Genomic DNA, 18,083 nt, shown 5'->3' on the forward strand with positions numbered 1-18,083 from the left:
CAGAGGACGGAAAAGGATATTGAGTTCAGAATCACATTAAAGAGAATAAAAGAAATCTTCCCTAAGAAGAATTCCTGTACTGAGTTTAATGCCCTGTAAAGCCTGTAGTCATCATTCCTTTTTAAATAGCAATCAGTACTGGAGAATGTCAATAAAAATAATTGAATCTTATACTAAATAATGCACTACCTGTTATGGTTTTGCTACATGAGCCAATTCAGTAATTGGTATTGTTCCGATGGTGGTTTCATTCTGACAAATTAGGTTAATGAGCATTTCAGTTAATAACCCAGCAAGCTTTCTCACCAGTAGGTGAGGTAAACATTGGGAAATCAATTCTCAAGCTCTCAGCTTTCTAGGACCAGAGAGTGAAGCATGTAGGTAGTCTCTTCCCTCTTTCCCCCTCCTGTCTAACTGAGGTCAGATAATTCCAGAGGGAGTCAACTGGGAGCAATTCTGAGTGGAGGGACAAAGCAGAGACAGATGATCAATGGTCTAGAGCAGGGAAAGAAGTTTACTTCAGTAACTTGACAAAATAAGGGTTGTTCACTGCTGCTTCCCTGCTTGTCTAGTACATGTCTTTAGCCGGATTCCATAACTTGATTTATTTCCACTCTAGGATATCCTGTACCTTCACAGCTTTTTAGAGGAAGTAAACAGTGCCCGAATGGGGTACCAGAGACAGAATGATCTTAAACTTGAGGGGATGAATGAGACCATCAGTAATCTTACCGAGAGAGTCAACTTGATAGAAAGAGATCTGGTTGCTATGAGCAAAGTAGAAAAGCAGGCGAACCTGTCCTCCAGCATGGTAAGCCTCTTCCCCTCTTTTTGACGTGTTCTCTGTTGCAACGTGTTTTGTCTGTACATGGATGACAGTCCACCACCTTTTCAGACACCAACCTCTGGCATACTTGAGAGGCTCTACGTTTGTGTTGTGCTTAATCCTGTCTCCTCTAATCCTTATACTAGCTCTGTGATGTGAATGGTACAGACAGTGTTAGTCCTGATTTGGAAGGGAGATGTGGAGAGGTCCAGTTGCTTGCCAGGGCCTCCCCACAAATTATTGGCTAAGATGACAAGCCTCCTTTTGTGTTGCCGGTGACTCATCTGATAGGGAAGCTCCAGCACATATTTCCAAGGAAAGTCTTCTTGATCTTTTCATTTTTAAGTTACTAAGATGGAAAAAGTCTGAAAAAAAAAATATGTACATGAAATGGAATCACTTTGTTGTACATTGAAAACTAATACAACACTGTAAATCAACTATACTTCAGTTTGGGACTTCCCTGGTGGCTAAGATGCCATGTTCCCAATGCAGGGGGCCCCAGTTCAATCCCTGGTCAGGGAACTAGATCCCACGTGCCACAAGTAAGACTCGGCACAGCCAAATTAAAAAAAAAAAAAAAATCAGGACTTAAAGAAAAAGTTATTAAGGGTGGGAACAATGACAGTGACAATAACTAGAGAATCTTGTTTTTTTAAGCCCAGACTAGGCTTTCAGACTTGTCCTGTTTCAGTCTTCATCTGACATTACAGAAAATGTCAGGAAAGCTGTTTAAGACACATCAGGTCAGACCACCTCCTCCCCTAAAGAGATCGTTGAGTCCATCCTCTCATTTTACACAAGAGGAGCCCAAATGATGTACTGAGTCACTGATGCTGACAGATTGTATGGTTTACTGGTTTTTATGTTATTGTAAATAAGATGTGGTGAGTTGTTTTTTTTGTTTTTTTTTTTCTTTTTTAAAAAACCACCTTTCACATATGCACTGTTTGAAATCCATGTGGATTATCTTTTAATAGCTGCAAGCCCCACCCTTAAAAATTTCATACAGCAAAGACATAGGCATATGTAGAAATAGAAACCAAATACAGGACATTGTACTGTAAATCAAGTAACCGCCAAAGCTGGAAGCAAGCCCACAAGTAACGTCAAGCTCTGGCACATAGCAAACAACCTTTGAACTGGCTCTGCCATGGTGCAGCCTTGGCAAGTTGCCTGGCCTTGGCTTTGAGATTAGAGGAGGAGAACCCATTCCTCCTCCTCCTTTCCAGGGGTATGTAATTTACTACAAAGCTGCGAAGATTAAAGGAGCCTTCTTTCAAAAAGCCCTATTGAACTTAGCTAAACTAAGGACGGGAGAAGGCAATGGCACCCCACTCCAGTACTCTTGCCTGGAAAATCCCATGGACGGAGGAGCCTAGTAGGCTGCAGTCCATGGGGTCGCTAAGAGTTGGACACGACTGAGCGACTTCACTTTCACTTTTCACTTTCCTGCATTGGAGAAGGAAATGGCAACCCACTCCAATGTTCTTGCCTGGAGAATCCCAGGGATGGGGGAGCCTGGTGGGCTGCCATCTCGGGTCGCACAGAGTCGGACACAACTGAAATGACTTAGCAGCAGCAGCAGCAAACTAAGGATGGTAGAGGCTAGGAATTTGGGGTGATTTGATAAGTATTAGGCCTTGAAGGTTGGTTTTCAAGGCTTATTGTGAAAACTCACTGGCCCTAAAGCCCCCCATACGGTGCCTCCCCTCCCCACTCTATTTTTCTCTAGAAGAGGAAATTGCCAATAGTACCATCTGTCCTACTGTTTTTTCCAACTGAATCATACCCAGCATGGTTTTGGGTTAAAGTGCTCTCACTTTTTGAAGTTTGTGATGGAAACAACTAGAAACACCAGTTTCAGCTTTGTCTCTCTAAAACCTCTCTCCCTCTCCTCTTATTCTCCTGCTGGTATTTCTGTTGAATGTTCTGAGACCCTTTAAATAAGTTTGGCAAGTTTGTTTAAAAAGTCCTAAACATTGCTTAAGTTTTCATGTTTTCCTTTAATCTTCTCTCGTTTTGTTCCTTTCACCCTTTAAGGTGAATGATAGAGCTGCCACTTTGAAGACAGAGTCTTTGCATCAAGTGACCAACAGAATAAAGTCAGTAAAATCCCAGGGCATAAAGGTAAATAATAAGAGGCTTTCTCTGAAGTAAGAGTAAATGCATAGGCATCTGCTTCTTTCTCAAAGGGAGCACTTCAGTCTTTTTTGCTGAAACTTCGAGACACAGTAATTAGTATATTAGTAAATAAGTAAATACTTTATCAGGCAGCTGCCCCATGCCCAGCTCTCTGCTAGAAGCTGGGGTGACCACAGTGAGCAGGATAGACATGTGACCGCTCTTGTGGTGAAACTCATAAAGTCCATCAATCCAAAGATCAACACATAATTGAGTGAAATATAAGTGCTACAGAGGAAACGTATAGGATATCACAGAGTGTTAACAGAACAGGAAGACTTCCCTAAGGAAGGGAGTTTTAAGCTAAGACAGTAAGTTCTCTGTACTGTTGATGGGGAACAGAGGCATAAGTTACCTAAAAATGGTATCTAAACCAAAAACTATTCCTTGTTGTTAAGATTACAGTCTTTGGGGGAATGGAAGGGGGAGAAAAGATTGTAGTCCCAGTGCATACAAAGTCCCTTTAAGCTTCAGTCAGTTCTCTTCACCTTGTACCTTCCCATTTTTCCTTTCTCCCAGATATATTGTCTAGATAAGACAACAATCTGATATGTTTTGGTATCCCCAGAAGGAAAGGGTGTTTTCAACATTCTCTGTGATTAGAGTATTGTGTAATATTATTAGTATTATAAGACCTGGGTTAAGATAAAGGAAAAGCCAGGAAGATCATGACTGAGTGACTGAAATATCATTTCATATGCACATTACATTTGATAAGCTCAAGGATGTGAGTTCACAGGAAATGAACCATATGTCAGACAGTTTTCAGTGTAATGCTTTCCATCTATACTTGTTCTTGACAGTTTTGTGTATTATCTAGATAAAAATCACATATATTAAGATTTTAGTGCTTTAAAAGCTAGGTTTTTGTTGAGTTTTCTAACTGCTACTACCAAAAAAAAAATTTGAACTTCACCTAGAGAATAACAAGAGAAATTTAAGATCCACATAAAAATGTTGAGCACAAAAAAAGTAACAGATGGTTACTATTGGAAAATAGTAGTGATTTCAACAACAATTCAGATTTTAATAGTAAATATCAGAATAAAATAGAGCTAGTACACATTTTTGCCTGAATTTTTTGGCTTTACTTTCCAACACTTTGTGATTTTTAACTGTTACCCCAGTGTCTTAGTGCTGCCTCATCTAAGCATCCTAGCAAAATGCAATTTCTCCTTGCCATAAATTATTCAAGCATTTAGTACCTAGTTTTAGCTATATATATCCGTATTTTGACTCCCTAAATAAACTAAGAGTGATCCATGATGGTGGTTTCGTCGCAAAGTTGTGTGTGACTCTTGTGACCCCATGGACTGTAGCCTGCCAGGCTCCTCTGTCCATGGGATTTCCCAGGCAAGATTACTTCTACTATACAGTAACCATTTCCTTTTACTATACAGTAACTGTTAGTGTAGAATAAGGATAAGAGAGGAATAAGTAAGTCTATGTTGAATGAAAGAAACATATAGTGGCCAATATTGTAATTAGACATAGGATCAGGACCTTTCAAACTAGCCTATGCTGTTAGAAACTGACCTCACAGAAACCAGACTTCTCTCTTTTTATAATTAATTGTATTTTTTATATGCCACTGTATCATCTAGGAATGAGACAGAGGTCGGGGGGGGATTTTTTTTAAAGATACAAGTAAGGCCTTGAATTAGAAATACTATAATTCTTTCATGTTCCTAACAATTCCTGCCACCAGTTAATAGTTATCATGGGGGACGAGAAGGCAGATCAAGGGAATACTTGTGGTCTGGTTGCTTTTTTCTTTTTTTTTTAAGGTGATAAGAGCATGAAACTCTGCCTAAAGTGGTATAGTCACAAGGTGAAGTAAGCTACTCAGAAAAATTATTTAGTTAGTATGAAATAGTTCCTAGACAACAGGATCCTGCCCATTTCGGAAATGGGTATCATGAAGGCACCTGAGCAAGTGTGCATTCCTTTACTGCTGGCATATGCATGCCTTCCCCAGCTGCCAAGTGCACACGGCAAATCAGATCATCTGTGGCATAATGTTCCCTGAATGGTGTAGGCTCAAATCCAGCCCAGCCCTCATCAACACTGAGTACTAAAGATGTCTCTAGTAATTATTGATTCATTCCTTCGTTGCCTTCAGAGGGAGCCTATTTGGGGTCAAGAGCTACAGGCTAACTAGGCTTTGGGAATATCATGAAGAATCAGATGAGGTCCTCCTCCTGCCTTAAATCTTCTATGATCTTTGTTTTGGACAGAAAGAAGATAGTTCAGATTCTCAGGTATCTAAGCTTAGAGAGAAGCTGCAGCTGATAAGTGCTCTCACAAACAAACCTGAGAGCAGCAGGCCTCCGAAGACTGCCAGTGAAGGTAAGATATTCAGGATTGGCTTCTGAATATTTCACGCAGGCTTGGGCAGCTCGCCTCCCACACAGGGAATGGGGAAAGGTGTTCTGGCAGGACTGATGGCATGGAGTGAATGATGCCTGAGCGCACCGAGTTGAAGCTGCTACACTTTGCTTTCATTTAGAAAAAGCCCATTTTGCACATGATTTGTACTCCAGTCTATTAAGGGAAGAATGGGTAATGTTTAGCTGGAAATAGACTTCTCCATGCTGTCTGCATCCAATTATAGGCAGAAACATTACTGTCATAGTATGTATTAAACCAGCCCTAAATGTTGTTTACGGGAGTCTTCATTTCTGTAAGTGCATAAAATTTACTTAAAAATAAATATTAGTCCTCCTGAAAAGCCATTAACAAGTAATAACATGGGATCATTGGGTTGGAAGGGCCTTTGACTTTAGGCAGGGACATAACCTAATCGATATTAGCCGTTGCATCAACCTCTGCTGGTGCTGCTTCATAATGTAACCAAGGCACTAGTTTATGTTCATTTTGACCTCTACCCACCCACAAGTATTTTTCATTTTGGGGAAAGCAATACAACTTCCGTTACTCTTTTACATGGGAGACAAAAGTACAGTGGGAGGCCTTGCCCTGACATTGTGCTACATAATTGTATGGTAGCGTTCTTTCAGCACAGCTGGTCTGGTGACACGTACCCTCAAATTAGGCTCTTAGCAGAGTTCCTACGATGTCAAATCCCCAATGCTTCTCTCATTGCAGCTGAACTCTCAACTTCTAAACATGTGTAAAGCTAACTTGAACTGTAAGAGCATCCAGTTGGGACCACAGCTTCAAACTTAAATATTAAAGTTTGAAAGTGACCTTCAATATTGGTTTAATTTTATGTCAGACTGGTAATACTAAAACTGTATATTGTTTGTTACAGAGCAAGTACAGAATTTCACATCACAGCCATCAACATTGCCAAAATTCCCACAGTCTCTTGGAGACCAGATTGAGAAAGCTGTCCAGCTAAGACCTGTTTCCCTTCCAGGAATTTCTAGCATCGAAGGTAAAATTTTTATATTATGGAATGATAGAGGAAATAGCTCAAAGTTGTAACTTTCTAACTTTTTTAACTTGTAAGATAAAGATTGATATCTAACACTGTTGAGCACTTCCTGTGGGCCAGATACTTGATATGCATTATATTATATAATCCTAGTAAAATCCTGGGACCATCAGTAGTCGTGTATTATACCCATTTTACTGATAGGGAATTGCCTAAAGTCCACACAGCCATAACTGATGAGGCAAAATTCACACCAAGGCAGTTTGACAACGAAACTTTTACTCTTAACCACACTGCTGCTACTGCAGTCGTGTCCGGCTCTGTGCGACCCCAGAGACGGCAGCCCACCAGGCTCCCCGTCCCTGGGATTCTCCAGGCAAGAACACTGGAGTGGGTTGCCATTTCCTTCTCCAGTGCATGAAAGTGAAAAGTGAAAGGGAAGTCGCTCAGTCGTGTTCTACTCTTAGCGACCCCATGGACTGCAGCCCACCAGGCTCCTCCGTCCATGGGATTTTTCAGGCAAGAGTACTGGAGTGGGGTGCCATTAACCACACTACACTATGTTATGTCTCTGTGAATGTTTTTTAGAGTCTTCAGTCATTCAGTGAGTACCTAGTTAGACCCAGTGTAAGCAGTAAGAATACAGTATAAGAAGATACAGTCTCACTTTCCCCACGGATATAACAGTCCAGTGAAGAAGACAAGCAAACATAATACTGTGAGACTAGCAGAGTAAAGTAAAAGTCAACCCTGTTTGTCAGAAGTCCTTCAGAAATGAGGGGCCTTTGGCTGAAAATCGGCAAGATAAATGTTAGTAGGAAGGATCTGATTCACAGAGAAATGTGTTTGTCTTGCTTCCAGCAGTGTGTTCCATCCCTCTTTATGATGTTTGGTTTCCTGATTTTGCACTTGCTAACTGCCTGGAAAATCACCCATTCCTATCACCCTCTCTGCCTGACTCTTCACCTCACTTTAGAAACCTTTCCACCAGGAAACATTTTCTTACCTCTCAGGACTGGACTAGGCTCCTCCTGTGTGTGTACTCACAGTATCTTACGTTTGCACATGTCACACGGTTGTAATTTCCTAGGGAGCTATAACATTTAACTTCACTCCCAGCCCCTATCCTCGTGCCTGGGACATGTGAATATTTGTTAAGTGAATAAGTTATCTATAGGTTACAATTAATTCTTAAAGCATAGGAAACCTACATTGCCATTAAATGGCAATTTACAATGGCATTTACATTGCCATTTAATTTGAGTTCTAATGAGGTGGATGAACCTAGAGCCTATTGTACAGAGTGAAGTAAGTCAGAAAGAGAAAGATAAGTATTGTATACTAACGCATATATATGGAATCTAGAAAGATGGTATTGATGAATTTATTTGCAGGGCAGCAATGGAGAAGCAGACACAGAGAACAGACTTAAAGACATGGCGGGGGGAGGAAGGAGAGGGTGACAGTATGGAGAAAGTAACATGGAAACTTACATTACCATATGTAAAATAGATAGCCAGTGGGAATTTGCTCTATGACTCAGGAAACTCAAACCAGGGCTCTGTGACAACCTAGAGGGGTGGGAAGAGGTGAGAGGCGGGAGGGAGGTTCAGAGGGAGGGGACATATGTATACCTACGGCTGATTCATGTTGATATGTGACAGGAAACAACCTAATTCTGTAAAGCAATTATCATTCAATTAAAAATTGTTTTAAAAAATATGTATTGCCATTTAAATACTTTCTTCCCTATCCTCATTTTTTTTCTTTCTGTTTTCTGGGGAGACAGGAGCATGTTAAGTTGTGTTTGTTGGCAACACAAGTTGCCTCCTCCTGGTCTTCATTTTTACATCAAGAATTGATTAAATAAAAGGAGGAAAGACTGTTAGAGCAGATTAAGAAATAGCCATCTTAACATTTATACTTTAATCCCTAATATAGGTGGTGCACACTTTTGAATGACTACATTTTTTAAATGACCTGAGGCAACAATCTGATTTTTATTAGAATTCTCTTGCAGAGTGTGCAGCACATTCTATAAACTCATGCCCCGTGTGTACACACACGCACACACACAAAACGTTTTCCAGTTGACCACGTGGTGGCAGGAATTGGGAACAGGTGTCTCATTGCTTTCCTGGTTTTCAGAGAGCTTTATATAGCTGCTTTGCTGGGGCTCTTAGGACTGAAAGTAGGGACTTACACAAGAGGTTGTCTACAAAATTGCTTGACAGTACCGTCCTCTGGTATTAGAGACTAAATCTATTTTTTTTTTATTGTTTATGTTTAATTGAAGGAGAACTTCTTTACACTATTGTGTTGATTTCTGCCATACATCAACATGACTCACCCATAGGTATACATATGTCCCCTCCCTCTTGAACCTCCCTTCTGCCTCTCACCCCTTCCCACCCCTCTAGGTTGTCATAGAGCCCTGGTTGGAGTTTCCTGAGTCATACAGCAAATTCCCACTGGCCATCTACATGTTTCCATGCAACTATCTCCATTTGTCACCCTCTCTTTCCCCACTCCCCCATGTCCATAAGTCTGTTCTAGAGACTGAATCATTAATACTAAGTCATTCAGTGGGGACACAGTCAAGCCCTTGTTAAACATTATATAAACAGTTGGCCCTCCTAGGTGTTCATTATAGAGCCCACTCTTGGGCAGGGTGGGAGAGTGGGGAAGGTCAGTCTCAGAAAGAGAATAGTCACATCCTATTATCCCCCTTCCCCCAACCCCTGGCAACTACTAATCTCTCAACCACTTTCTCTTTGGATTTGCCAATTCTGGGTGTTTCATGTAAGTGGAATCATGTAATACATGGTCTTATGTGTGCTTCTTTCTTTCAATATGCTTCTTTCACTTAGTACAATGTTTTCAAGGTTTATCTATTTTGTGGCATGCAACAATATTGCATTCCTTTTTTGACTGAATAATATTCCATCCTATGGATATACTACATTTTGACTATTAGTAACAATGAAGCTATGAACACTCATTTACAGCTTTTTGTGTAGACACACATTTTTATTTCTCTTGAGTTTATACCCTAGGAATGGAACTACTGGATTATATAATAACTATTGAATTGACAATATGCCATAGTCTGTTCTATAGGCCATCAGAGCTCCTATCAGTTAACTCTTAAGGCTTCTGCAGTCCCTTCTACCCCTTCAACATAAGAATAAAATCTGGAAAATCTTAAAGACCCTGCATAGAGAGAAAGCTAGTCCATTCACTTCTCTTGTGATTATCTGTCACTGCTTCTATTTTGGGAGGATGGTGCCCTTCAGTATTCTCTCATCCTTAAAGGATCAAGAATTAGTCTTTCAGGGACTTCCCTGGTGACTCAGCAGATAGGAATCCACCTGCAGTGCTGGGGCACAGGTTTGATCCCTGGTCCAGGAAGATTCCACATGCCACGGAGCAACTAATCCCCATGTGTCACAGCTACTGCAAGTACTGAAACCTGCACTCCACAAGAGAAGCCCCTCAGTGAGAAGCCCACACACCCCAGCAAAGAGCAGCCTCCACTTGCCGCAAGTGGAAAAGTCTGCACAAGGCAACAAAGACCCAGCACAGCCAAAAATAAATACATATACATTTAAAAAGCAAAAACAATTCCTCTTTGAGATTTAGTGAGACCTTAAACTTTACCTTTGGGGAACAAAGTCTGCAAAGAAGCTTTTCTTTTGTGCTTTAAATTCAGTTGAGACTACTTTTTAAACTGTTAACTAAATTTAGCTGTGCATATAGGTACATACATGTTTTTGTGATTCCTTTTTAACAGATCTTCAGGGCTTATTCCATAAGACTGGCCAGGATGTGGATGGGAAGCTGACCTACCAGCAAATCAAGGACACCTTAGAGTCTGTTGGGCCAGAACCAGAGCATTTAAGAGAGTTTGATTCTGATGGAGATGGAAGATACTCATTCCTGGAGCTGAGAGCAGCTTTAGGTGTCTAGCCTCATCAGGCTCATTTCAGAAGTGGATGTATGCTGTGGACTACCTATTATCTGCTCAGCTAACAAAAACAACCCTTCTACCTACCGATCAATCCTCCAGTCCTCCAAACTACAGTAGCAGACACATTGTCACCTTTTAACTTGTTTGAAAAAGCTATATAAAAGTTATTTTTTTAAAAAAGACCATTTTACTTATTCAGAAATCTATCATTTCCTGAAACCAGTAAGATCTTAATTTTAAAATTGCCAGAAAAAAAGTCAAGCCCTCTTTTTTTCTCTTTCCTTTTTCTGAGGGGAGGAGACCTTATCTTTTAAAACTGGAAAATGTGTATATAGAGAGACTAAGCCACCTTTTATATTTCACATAAATTTGCCTTAAATTAGCTGCACTTTATACGGACTCAGAAAATGTCTTTCCTTTAACAGATAGACCTTTTCTGTTTGTAAATATTTAAAGTGAAAGAGTTGTGCATATTTTGTGAGAAGTGGGGAAAATGGTTTGAAACAGGATGTGAACAAATGACTTGTTATTAAAAATTGCTAATCTTACCTGGTAGCAGCTTGAAGCTATGTCCCCGTCTCCTTAAGACATCTTTAGGTGCTGCCATGGGGTGTGGCCTGGTGCTGGGGGAATTGATTAAGGGAGTGGACACTGTGGGAACAGGGCTGCCTCTAGACTCAGGAACGTAAGATCTGGCTATTTGTTCTGTCCTCCCATCCTGTGAACCAGAAGTCTTGTTGGGGATTTTCTCATTTTAATCCTGTTTCAGGGTTTATATGCATAAAAAGTTAATCCAGTAGGAGCCAGTAGTTTTCCCCCCTGAGTGAACTAGATTATCTTCCCCCACCCATCCATTCAAGTCTACCTTTAAGCTCTAATCAACTTTCACCTCTGATACTGTCTCCATTCTGAATGGCAGGGCTGCAGTCCCTTGGCCACTGTCTCAGCCTGGCTACTCAGGAACTATAGAGGAAAGCGCTGCCTCTAATTCTGATCCAGGAACCTTCTTGAGATTTTTACCTGGGGGCTAACCAAGAACCTAATGTGTTCCTCTGTGGGCTGACTAAGGCCAAAAAGGTTGTAAAATGAAACACCTGAAATCATATTACGTTTCCTTACAATTGCAGCTCAGAAATAACTAGAGGCTTTCTGTCCAGAGGATTCTGTCCAGAGAACATGGCAGGCAGGCCTGGAGTAGGGGCTTCACATGATGGCAGCAAGTTTTTTCAAATCTAATACAAGCAAGTATAATCCTTCCATTAAATACTTCTGTAGCCCTGGTACTAAAGGTCCCTGGACTAGAAGGAATTGTTTCTCCATGTCACCTACATTTGTGCTATGTTGATCTTAGAAGCAATCTTCAGGCTACACAAAAGGGAAACTGAAAAATTTAACTGTGCTGTCGGCCAAGTCAGGGAGAAACTAGAGAAACCTTGAGACTTCTTTGGTAGGGTTTGTTTCCATTTTCACTTTGTCCAAGTTTCCCTGTTAGCCATGGATACAGTTGAGCACCTTTAAATGTTTAAGGGCTGTTTTTTTCTTCATATGAAGTTCAGCTTGGTGTTGGCTAACCTTTCTTTTTCCCTAGAGATATTAAAATTTAGAGTTAAGGCAGGATGAAGTCTTTTCCTATGAATGTGTCTGCTTACCTCATTATGGCTCATGCTTCTAATTCCTTTGCCTATCTGTGCTATTTTATGTTCTTGGAAAGGTTTAAGTATAGTATAAAATTAGTCTGGCACTTTAGGTAACTTGAAGATACTTACTCTTCTGGCTGCCTTTCATGCCCCCCCCCCACTTTTTTTAATATATATACCCTTGCAAATTTTGTAACAACCAAATAAAATTCTAGCAATAAATTATACTGCTATATTTGTATATATTGTACCATAAATAGTATGTCTGTACCTGGAAGGTATTTTTTTTTGAGATTTGATTTATAAGAAATATACTTGAGGGTAATGTAGCTTGTCCTTTTTAGTTTCAAATTCTTATTCATAGGCGCACACTTTGAGGACACTTTTACTCTTTGTATGTGCTTCTCTTTTGCATCACCTGTGCTTTTCAGTTTATCCTCTGTGCTTCCCACCTCGAGGTGGATGGTGCCATCCTCTCCCCTACCAAATTTGGCAGAGGTGTTCCTCTGCACTCTCAGACCTGTGAATACCCTGTCACACCACCTGGGAAAATGCTATATCTCCCAGGTAGAACTAGGACATCTTGAATGCCTTTGTTCTAAGTTAAGTATATTTGTCGGCTTAAAAGAATTCCCATAAGCCTATATTGTTCATTATTTTTTATTTTTAATTGGAGGATAATTGCTTTACAATATTGTGTTTGTTTTTACCATACATCAACATAAATCAGTATCGTTCAGTATTAATTTGGGATTTTTTTTGAAAGTTGTCTTAACTTACCCAGTGTATGTTGATCTATAATCAAGCCTAACCTGCCACACCTCAATCCTGAGAGGAAGACTGAGTAGAATTAGTAGTTTTGGTTTCAGTTTTCATTTCAAATGCTTTTTTATCTCTTCATTCTGGCAGCTCCTACTGCTTTCCTAAGTTACCCAAGGCATGACTTCTTGGTCCTATTTTTCTTTTGCTGTCTATCTGGTATAATGTTTACCTAGAGAGACTCCCCCATAAATCGAGGGGCAATATATTAAAGGAAGAGAAGACTCGAAGAGAGAAACTGGCTTGGATCCCTAAATAGTAGTGTTGTCTTACAAGCAGAGAAGGGCCTGGCTCTTAGGGTTGTGTCTGTTACAGCCCAGCTGAAGAGTGGACACCCTCCACCTGCTGCTAGCTGCTTTCCCTGCCCTCGGCATTCCCTCACTTTGTTGCTGGACAGAGCCCCATCTGCCCCCCTTCTCTCTCTCGTCTCGGCGGTCACAGTTGAAGATTTTGACTGAGATGGGCTCATACTCATAATGGCCTGTTGTTGAGTTGTTTTTAGTGACAGCTTTTGTTTGCTACACACCTCATTGGCTTGCTTACCAACACAACACCAGTAAGATGTGGGTCCTCTCATATCCAAACCAGAACACATTTGGGTATTCCTGAGACTTTATAGAGCGTATATCGTTTGTTATACGAACCTAACCTATCTTGTTCTTTTCTCATATTAAGAAATGTAAACCTACTTTGCTTTAGTGGAGCTATTTTGGTAATGTTTAAGCAGTTTTGATTCTGTTTAGGGAGTGAATTCAAGATTTCCATCACTTGATTTGGGCTTTGCTAATTTCATATCAGTAATAAAACCATTTTAATTTATATAAATTAAATATTGCTTTTTTCTTCCACTGTGTCTATGATTAAAGGCTCATGTGCCCCCCCACCCCATTACTAAGAAGAAAAATCTACTTTGATCCTTATTTTTATGGACTCCTTCCTCCTTTTGGATGCAAAGCCTAACAGATGGTGGACAGAAAGTAACATTGAAGAATCTGCAGATTTGCCCAATTTGGCCTGAAGAAATGAAGGCGTTTTGGCATCTGTGGCGATGTGGGCAGGGTGAGGGAAGAGTAAAGCCCCTGACTCTGCATCAACCAGGGAAGTTCCACTTAGACCTGCTTTTTATTTTGAGGTTCACTATAGGAGCATGTTTATAGGAAATATTCCATGTCTTCAGGAAAAATGAAGGAAGAAGGCTTGAAATCCATTGCAATATAAGGGTCATAGAGGAAGAGGCTGGGGCTTTTTTCACACATAAAATTTTTTTAATTAGCTCTACATGGTTGCTAGATTCTGGGATTACACACACACACACAATCTGGGAGGCCTTTCCTCTCAGGAAAAAGCATACATAAAGACTAGCTCATAAGTACGGTAAGGGGATTTTCTCATTTCCAAAGTGAAGGAAAATTTTATATCCTGGAGCATATCTTGGAGCAGAACTAGGTTTTCTTAGACTTGAACTGGGATCAAATAGCCAGTATTATCTTTGTCTCTCCTTTTAGAATAGTTTCCAAAAGATGCAAAAAATAATATTCACATGACGGAGGAGCCTGGTAGGCCGCAGTCCATGGGGTCTCTAAGAGTCGGACACGACTCAGCGACTTCACTTTCACTTTTCACTTTCATGCATTGGAGAAGGAAATGGCAACCCACTCCAGTATTCTTGCCTGGAGAATCCCAGGGACAGGGGACCCTGGTGGGCTGCCGTCTATGGGGTCGCATAGACTTGGACACGACTGAAGCAACTTAGCAGCAGTGGCAGCAGGATCTTAACTTTGGGAGAAGCCATGAATCCCTTTAAGATTTAAAAAATTGGGTACTTTTAGGAGGTTCATTGGCCAGCCCTCTGCCAAGTCAATCTGTAAACCAAGTTAATCATGCCCTACACACACAAATCATTTTCCAAGAGTTTTCAAAAAAGACATTAGGGGATGGGGACCATGGTGAATGGTGGAAAGATCAGGAACTTTGATGCCAGGCAGACAAATTTGAGACTTTGCAACATGATATGATGGACTTCCCTGGTGGTCCAATGGCTTAAGACTCTGTGCTCCCAATGCAGAGGGTCTGGGTTCGATCCCTGGTCAGGGAACTAGATACCACATGCCACTACTAAGAGTTCACATGCCTCAAATAAAGATCCGGTGTGCCGCAACCAAGACCCAGCATAGCCAAAACAAATATTTTTTTAAATGATACGCGAAATGCCCTTGGAAACTCTTAATCTGTAAGAGAAAGATTGTGATATCTGTTTGACAGTGTTCCTGTATTAGAAATAATGTAGAGACAATACATCATAGATGTTAACAAAGAATGCGATTCAAGCAGCAGTGCAGTGTGGTTCATAGATTTCACACTGACTTGTTTTGGCCATTACGAATCACCATTGCTCATGCATCCTCCGTGACTGTCACTCTGTGGCTGTGCTCAGTGTCCCACAGAACAGCAGTGCCTTTGGGCACCTAACCCAGGGTCTGGCACATGGTTTTATTCTGAAATAACAGAGGGATGTTGAGCCCATCACAAGTACTGGCTCAGTGTGTCTCCCCACAGTCATTCCCACTGGTGTTGGTGAGACTCTGACCTTTAGCTTAGTTTGCAAAATGCCCTCCATCAGACACTGCCCTCCTAACGACAAATGAGACACATGGAGCCTTTGGACTTTTTAAATCTTTCATTAGGTGACATTCACTTGGGCCCTGGCCTTGTGTCAATACCACCTCCCTGAGGTCAGCTCTATTTCCTGTTCTGCCCAGGATACCTCCAGCTCCCATCCTCAGTGAGCGGAGGCTACAGTTCTGAAGCAAAGGGCTTGGCATTCAAGCAGTGGTCCCCCTGGGCCATTGTGGGGAGGGAATTGAAGTGGACATTCCTTTGAGGACAGGTGGCCAAAGGGTAGGAAACCGAGTGGTTCAGCATCGGGGTAGGTTACACAGGGAGAGGGCAAAGGGCACCTCCTGAAAGATGGGAATTGGGAGTGGGGAGCTGGCCTGGGGCCGCAGCACTGGGGAAGAAGGTAGGGGCTGCTGTGGTGCCAGCTGCACTGCAGGATGCAGGGGGCCGGGGGCCTCCACCTTGGGGCTGCTATCTTGAGCAGCATAGCTCCTGCTCTCGGGGACATCCAGCTCCGAGGGGCGATCTGAATTCTGGGTGTCAGTCGCAGTCTTGGTGGCAGCAGGGGGAGGGCCAGTATTGATGGCTGCATTCATGCCATGGTGCCGTCGCTTGTTAATCCAGTACAACAGCGGGCTGTAGGTGAATGTGGCTGCTCTCATCACCTCCACCCACTCCTGGGCACGCTCTTCCCGCCGCACGTTCTTCCTCCAGTGCAGAAAGAGAATGCAGCTGCCAGTTACCACAGAACACAGCCCCAGGAATCCAAAGTACAGTGACACCCACACTAAAGGCAATAAGAAAAAAGAATAAGCTGGCTGAAAGGTGTAGTTTGGGGAGTCTCGGCTGTTTCTCATTCCTCTCCTTAGCCCTTTCACCATTCGTCCCCTCCACTTATCAAACCAATCAATCCTAAAGGAAATCAATTCTGAATACTCAATGGAAGGGCTGATGCTAAAGCTGAAGCTCCAATACTTTGGCCACTTGATGCGAAGAGACCACACATTGGAAAAGACTCTGATGCTGGGAAAAATAGAAAGCAGGAGAAGGGGATGACTGAGGATGAGATGGTTGGATGGCATCATTGACTCAATGGACATGAGTTTGTGCAAACTCTGGGAGACAGTGAAGGACAGGAAAGTCTGGTGTGCTGCAATCCATGGGGTCACAAAGTCAGATGACTGAACACAACTTCTCCATTTAACCACTCTCTCAATTCCTTCCTTTCCTTCTCATTGACTTGCCTCATCATTCTTTTATTCAAAGCAGAATTTTCAGAGAGCTTAAGAGGCCACCTTTAGCCCTTCACAGATAAGGAAAGTAAGGTCTGGAGAAGCATGACTGCCCAGGCTTACTCAAGCCTCTGGATCCCAACCCTGGCCCATCCAAAACATCAGAATAAGAAGCCTCACTACAGGCAAAGACCATCAAGAAGATAGCAGTTTACCAGTGGATGGGACACCAGTATCCCATCCCATTTCACCAAACCCTAATCATTCAATTGAGATGGTCCTGGGATATTCTCTGGGTGGGCAGAGATACATGGCCTCTGCCCTCAAGAAATCCGTAGTTTTCTAGAGTAAACCCTGTCCTAACTCTTTAATACTCTTCCATGCAGGCAGTCATCACTCCCATCCAGGCAAAAGGTCTTCCCTGAGTGCCCCCAAGCCTAAGGGCACAAAGCAAGCAGCAGGGGTTTGGGGAGGAACCACATTTACCACCAGGGAGGCTGAGGTCCTCCCTTTGGGAATCCATACAGTCAAATCTTGGTACCTTACTGGTGCCTCTGGGGAGAGGGAGCTCACCTACTCATCTGTTTAGCCAATAGGAGTCCCCAGAATGCCCAGACCCCATTGTTCCTTAAAGGCGGGTCACTGAGTTCCGAACACTGAGCATCCAGGGCTAGCATTTGTAAAGTCTAATGGAAGGAAGGGACTCCAGCAGGGGTGTTTCCTGGACATTGTGCACCTCTACTGCTTCTACCAGGGCCTGACCCACACTCTGAATTATTGGTCCTGTACCCCTGACCCACAGAGCAGCCTCCAGGACAGGGCCCTAGGTCCTTCAGCGGCTTGTTGTATCCCTAGGCTTTAAGGAAAAGTTGATGGATACCTGTCCCGAATGGGGCCTGGGACAGGGTACACCCAGAGCAGTGGGCAGCCCTGACCTCAGGTCTTCTGGCTTCCCTGGTGGCTCAGAGGGTAAAGCATCTGCCTGCAATGCGGGAGACCCTGGTTGGATCCCTGGGTTGGGAAGATCCCCTGGAGAAGGAAATGACAACCCACTCTGGTACTCTTGCCTGGAAAATCCCATGGATGGAGAAGCCTGTAGGCTAGAGTCTATGGTAGGCTACAGTCTATGGGGTTACAAAGAGTCAGACAGGACTGAGAGACTTCACTTTCACTTTCACTTTCCTTGGCTCTTACAATCTCTTTTGTTTAATTACCTTCCTTCAGCCAAGTGTTGGCAAGTGTTTCTGGGGCATCTGGCCCTATGGGAGCTTCCCACCATCTGTCCCTACATCTCTTTCCAGCCTCACCTTCCTCCCCATCCTTCATACACGTTTCCCTTCTGACCAGGTGACTCTTCAACAGACCCTGCTCATTCCCATCTCTGGAGCTTTGCTTACAC

General features: G+C 42.3%; 2 protein-coding genes across 2 annotated transcripts in view; one reads left to right on the forward strand and one right to left on the reverse strand.

Annotated features, from left to right (window-relative positions):
- The window catches only part of EFCAB14 (EF-hand calcium binding domain 14), a 35,593-nt gene extending 24,665 nt beyond the window's left edge, over window positions 1–10,928 (forward strand). The window contains exons 8-12 of the mRNA XM_005894233.3: window positions 620–811; window positions 2,870–2,956; window positions 5,248–5,359; window positions 6,285–6,410; window positions 10,204–10,928. Coding sequence (XP_005894295.2) covers window positions 620–811; window positions 2,870–2,956; window positions 5,248–5,359; window positions 6,285–6,410; window positions 10,204–10,379 — 693 coding nt within the window. The 3' untranslated portion in view covers window positions 10,380–10,928. The remainder of the gene's footprint in view (window positions 1–619; window positions 812–2,869; window positions 2,957–5,247; window positions 5,360–6,284; window positions 6,411–10,203) is intronic.
- Window positions 10,929–15,536: 4,608 nt separating this feature from the next.
- On the reverse strand, window positions 15,537–18,032 carry TEX38 (testis expressed 38). The gene is given in 2 exon segments (XM_070368113.1): window positions 15,537–15,763; window positions 15,766–18,032. Coding segments are annotated over 2 exon segments (921 nt in total). The 5' UTR covers window positions 16,553–18,032; the 3' UTR covers window positions 15,537–15,629.
- Between the last annotated feature and the right edge of the window lie 51 nt (window positions 18,033–18,083).

Source organism: Bos mutus, chromosome 3 (assembly GCF_027580195.1).
Source record: "Bos mutus isolate GX-2022 chromosome 3, NWIPB_WYAK_1.1, whole genome shotgun sequence".
NCBI lineage: Eukaryota > Metazoa > Chordata > Mammalia > Artiodactyla > Bovidae > Bos > Bos mutus.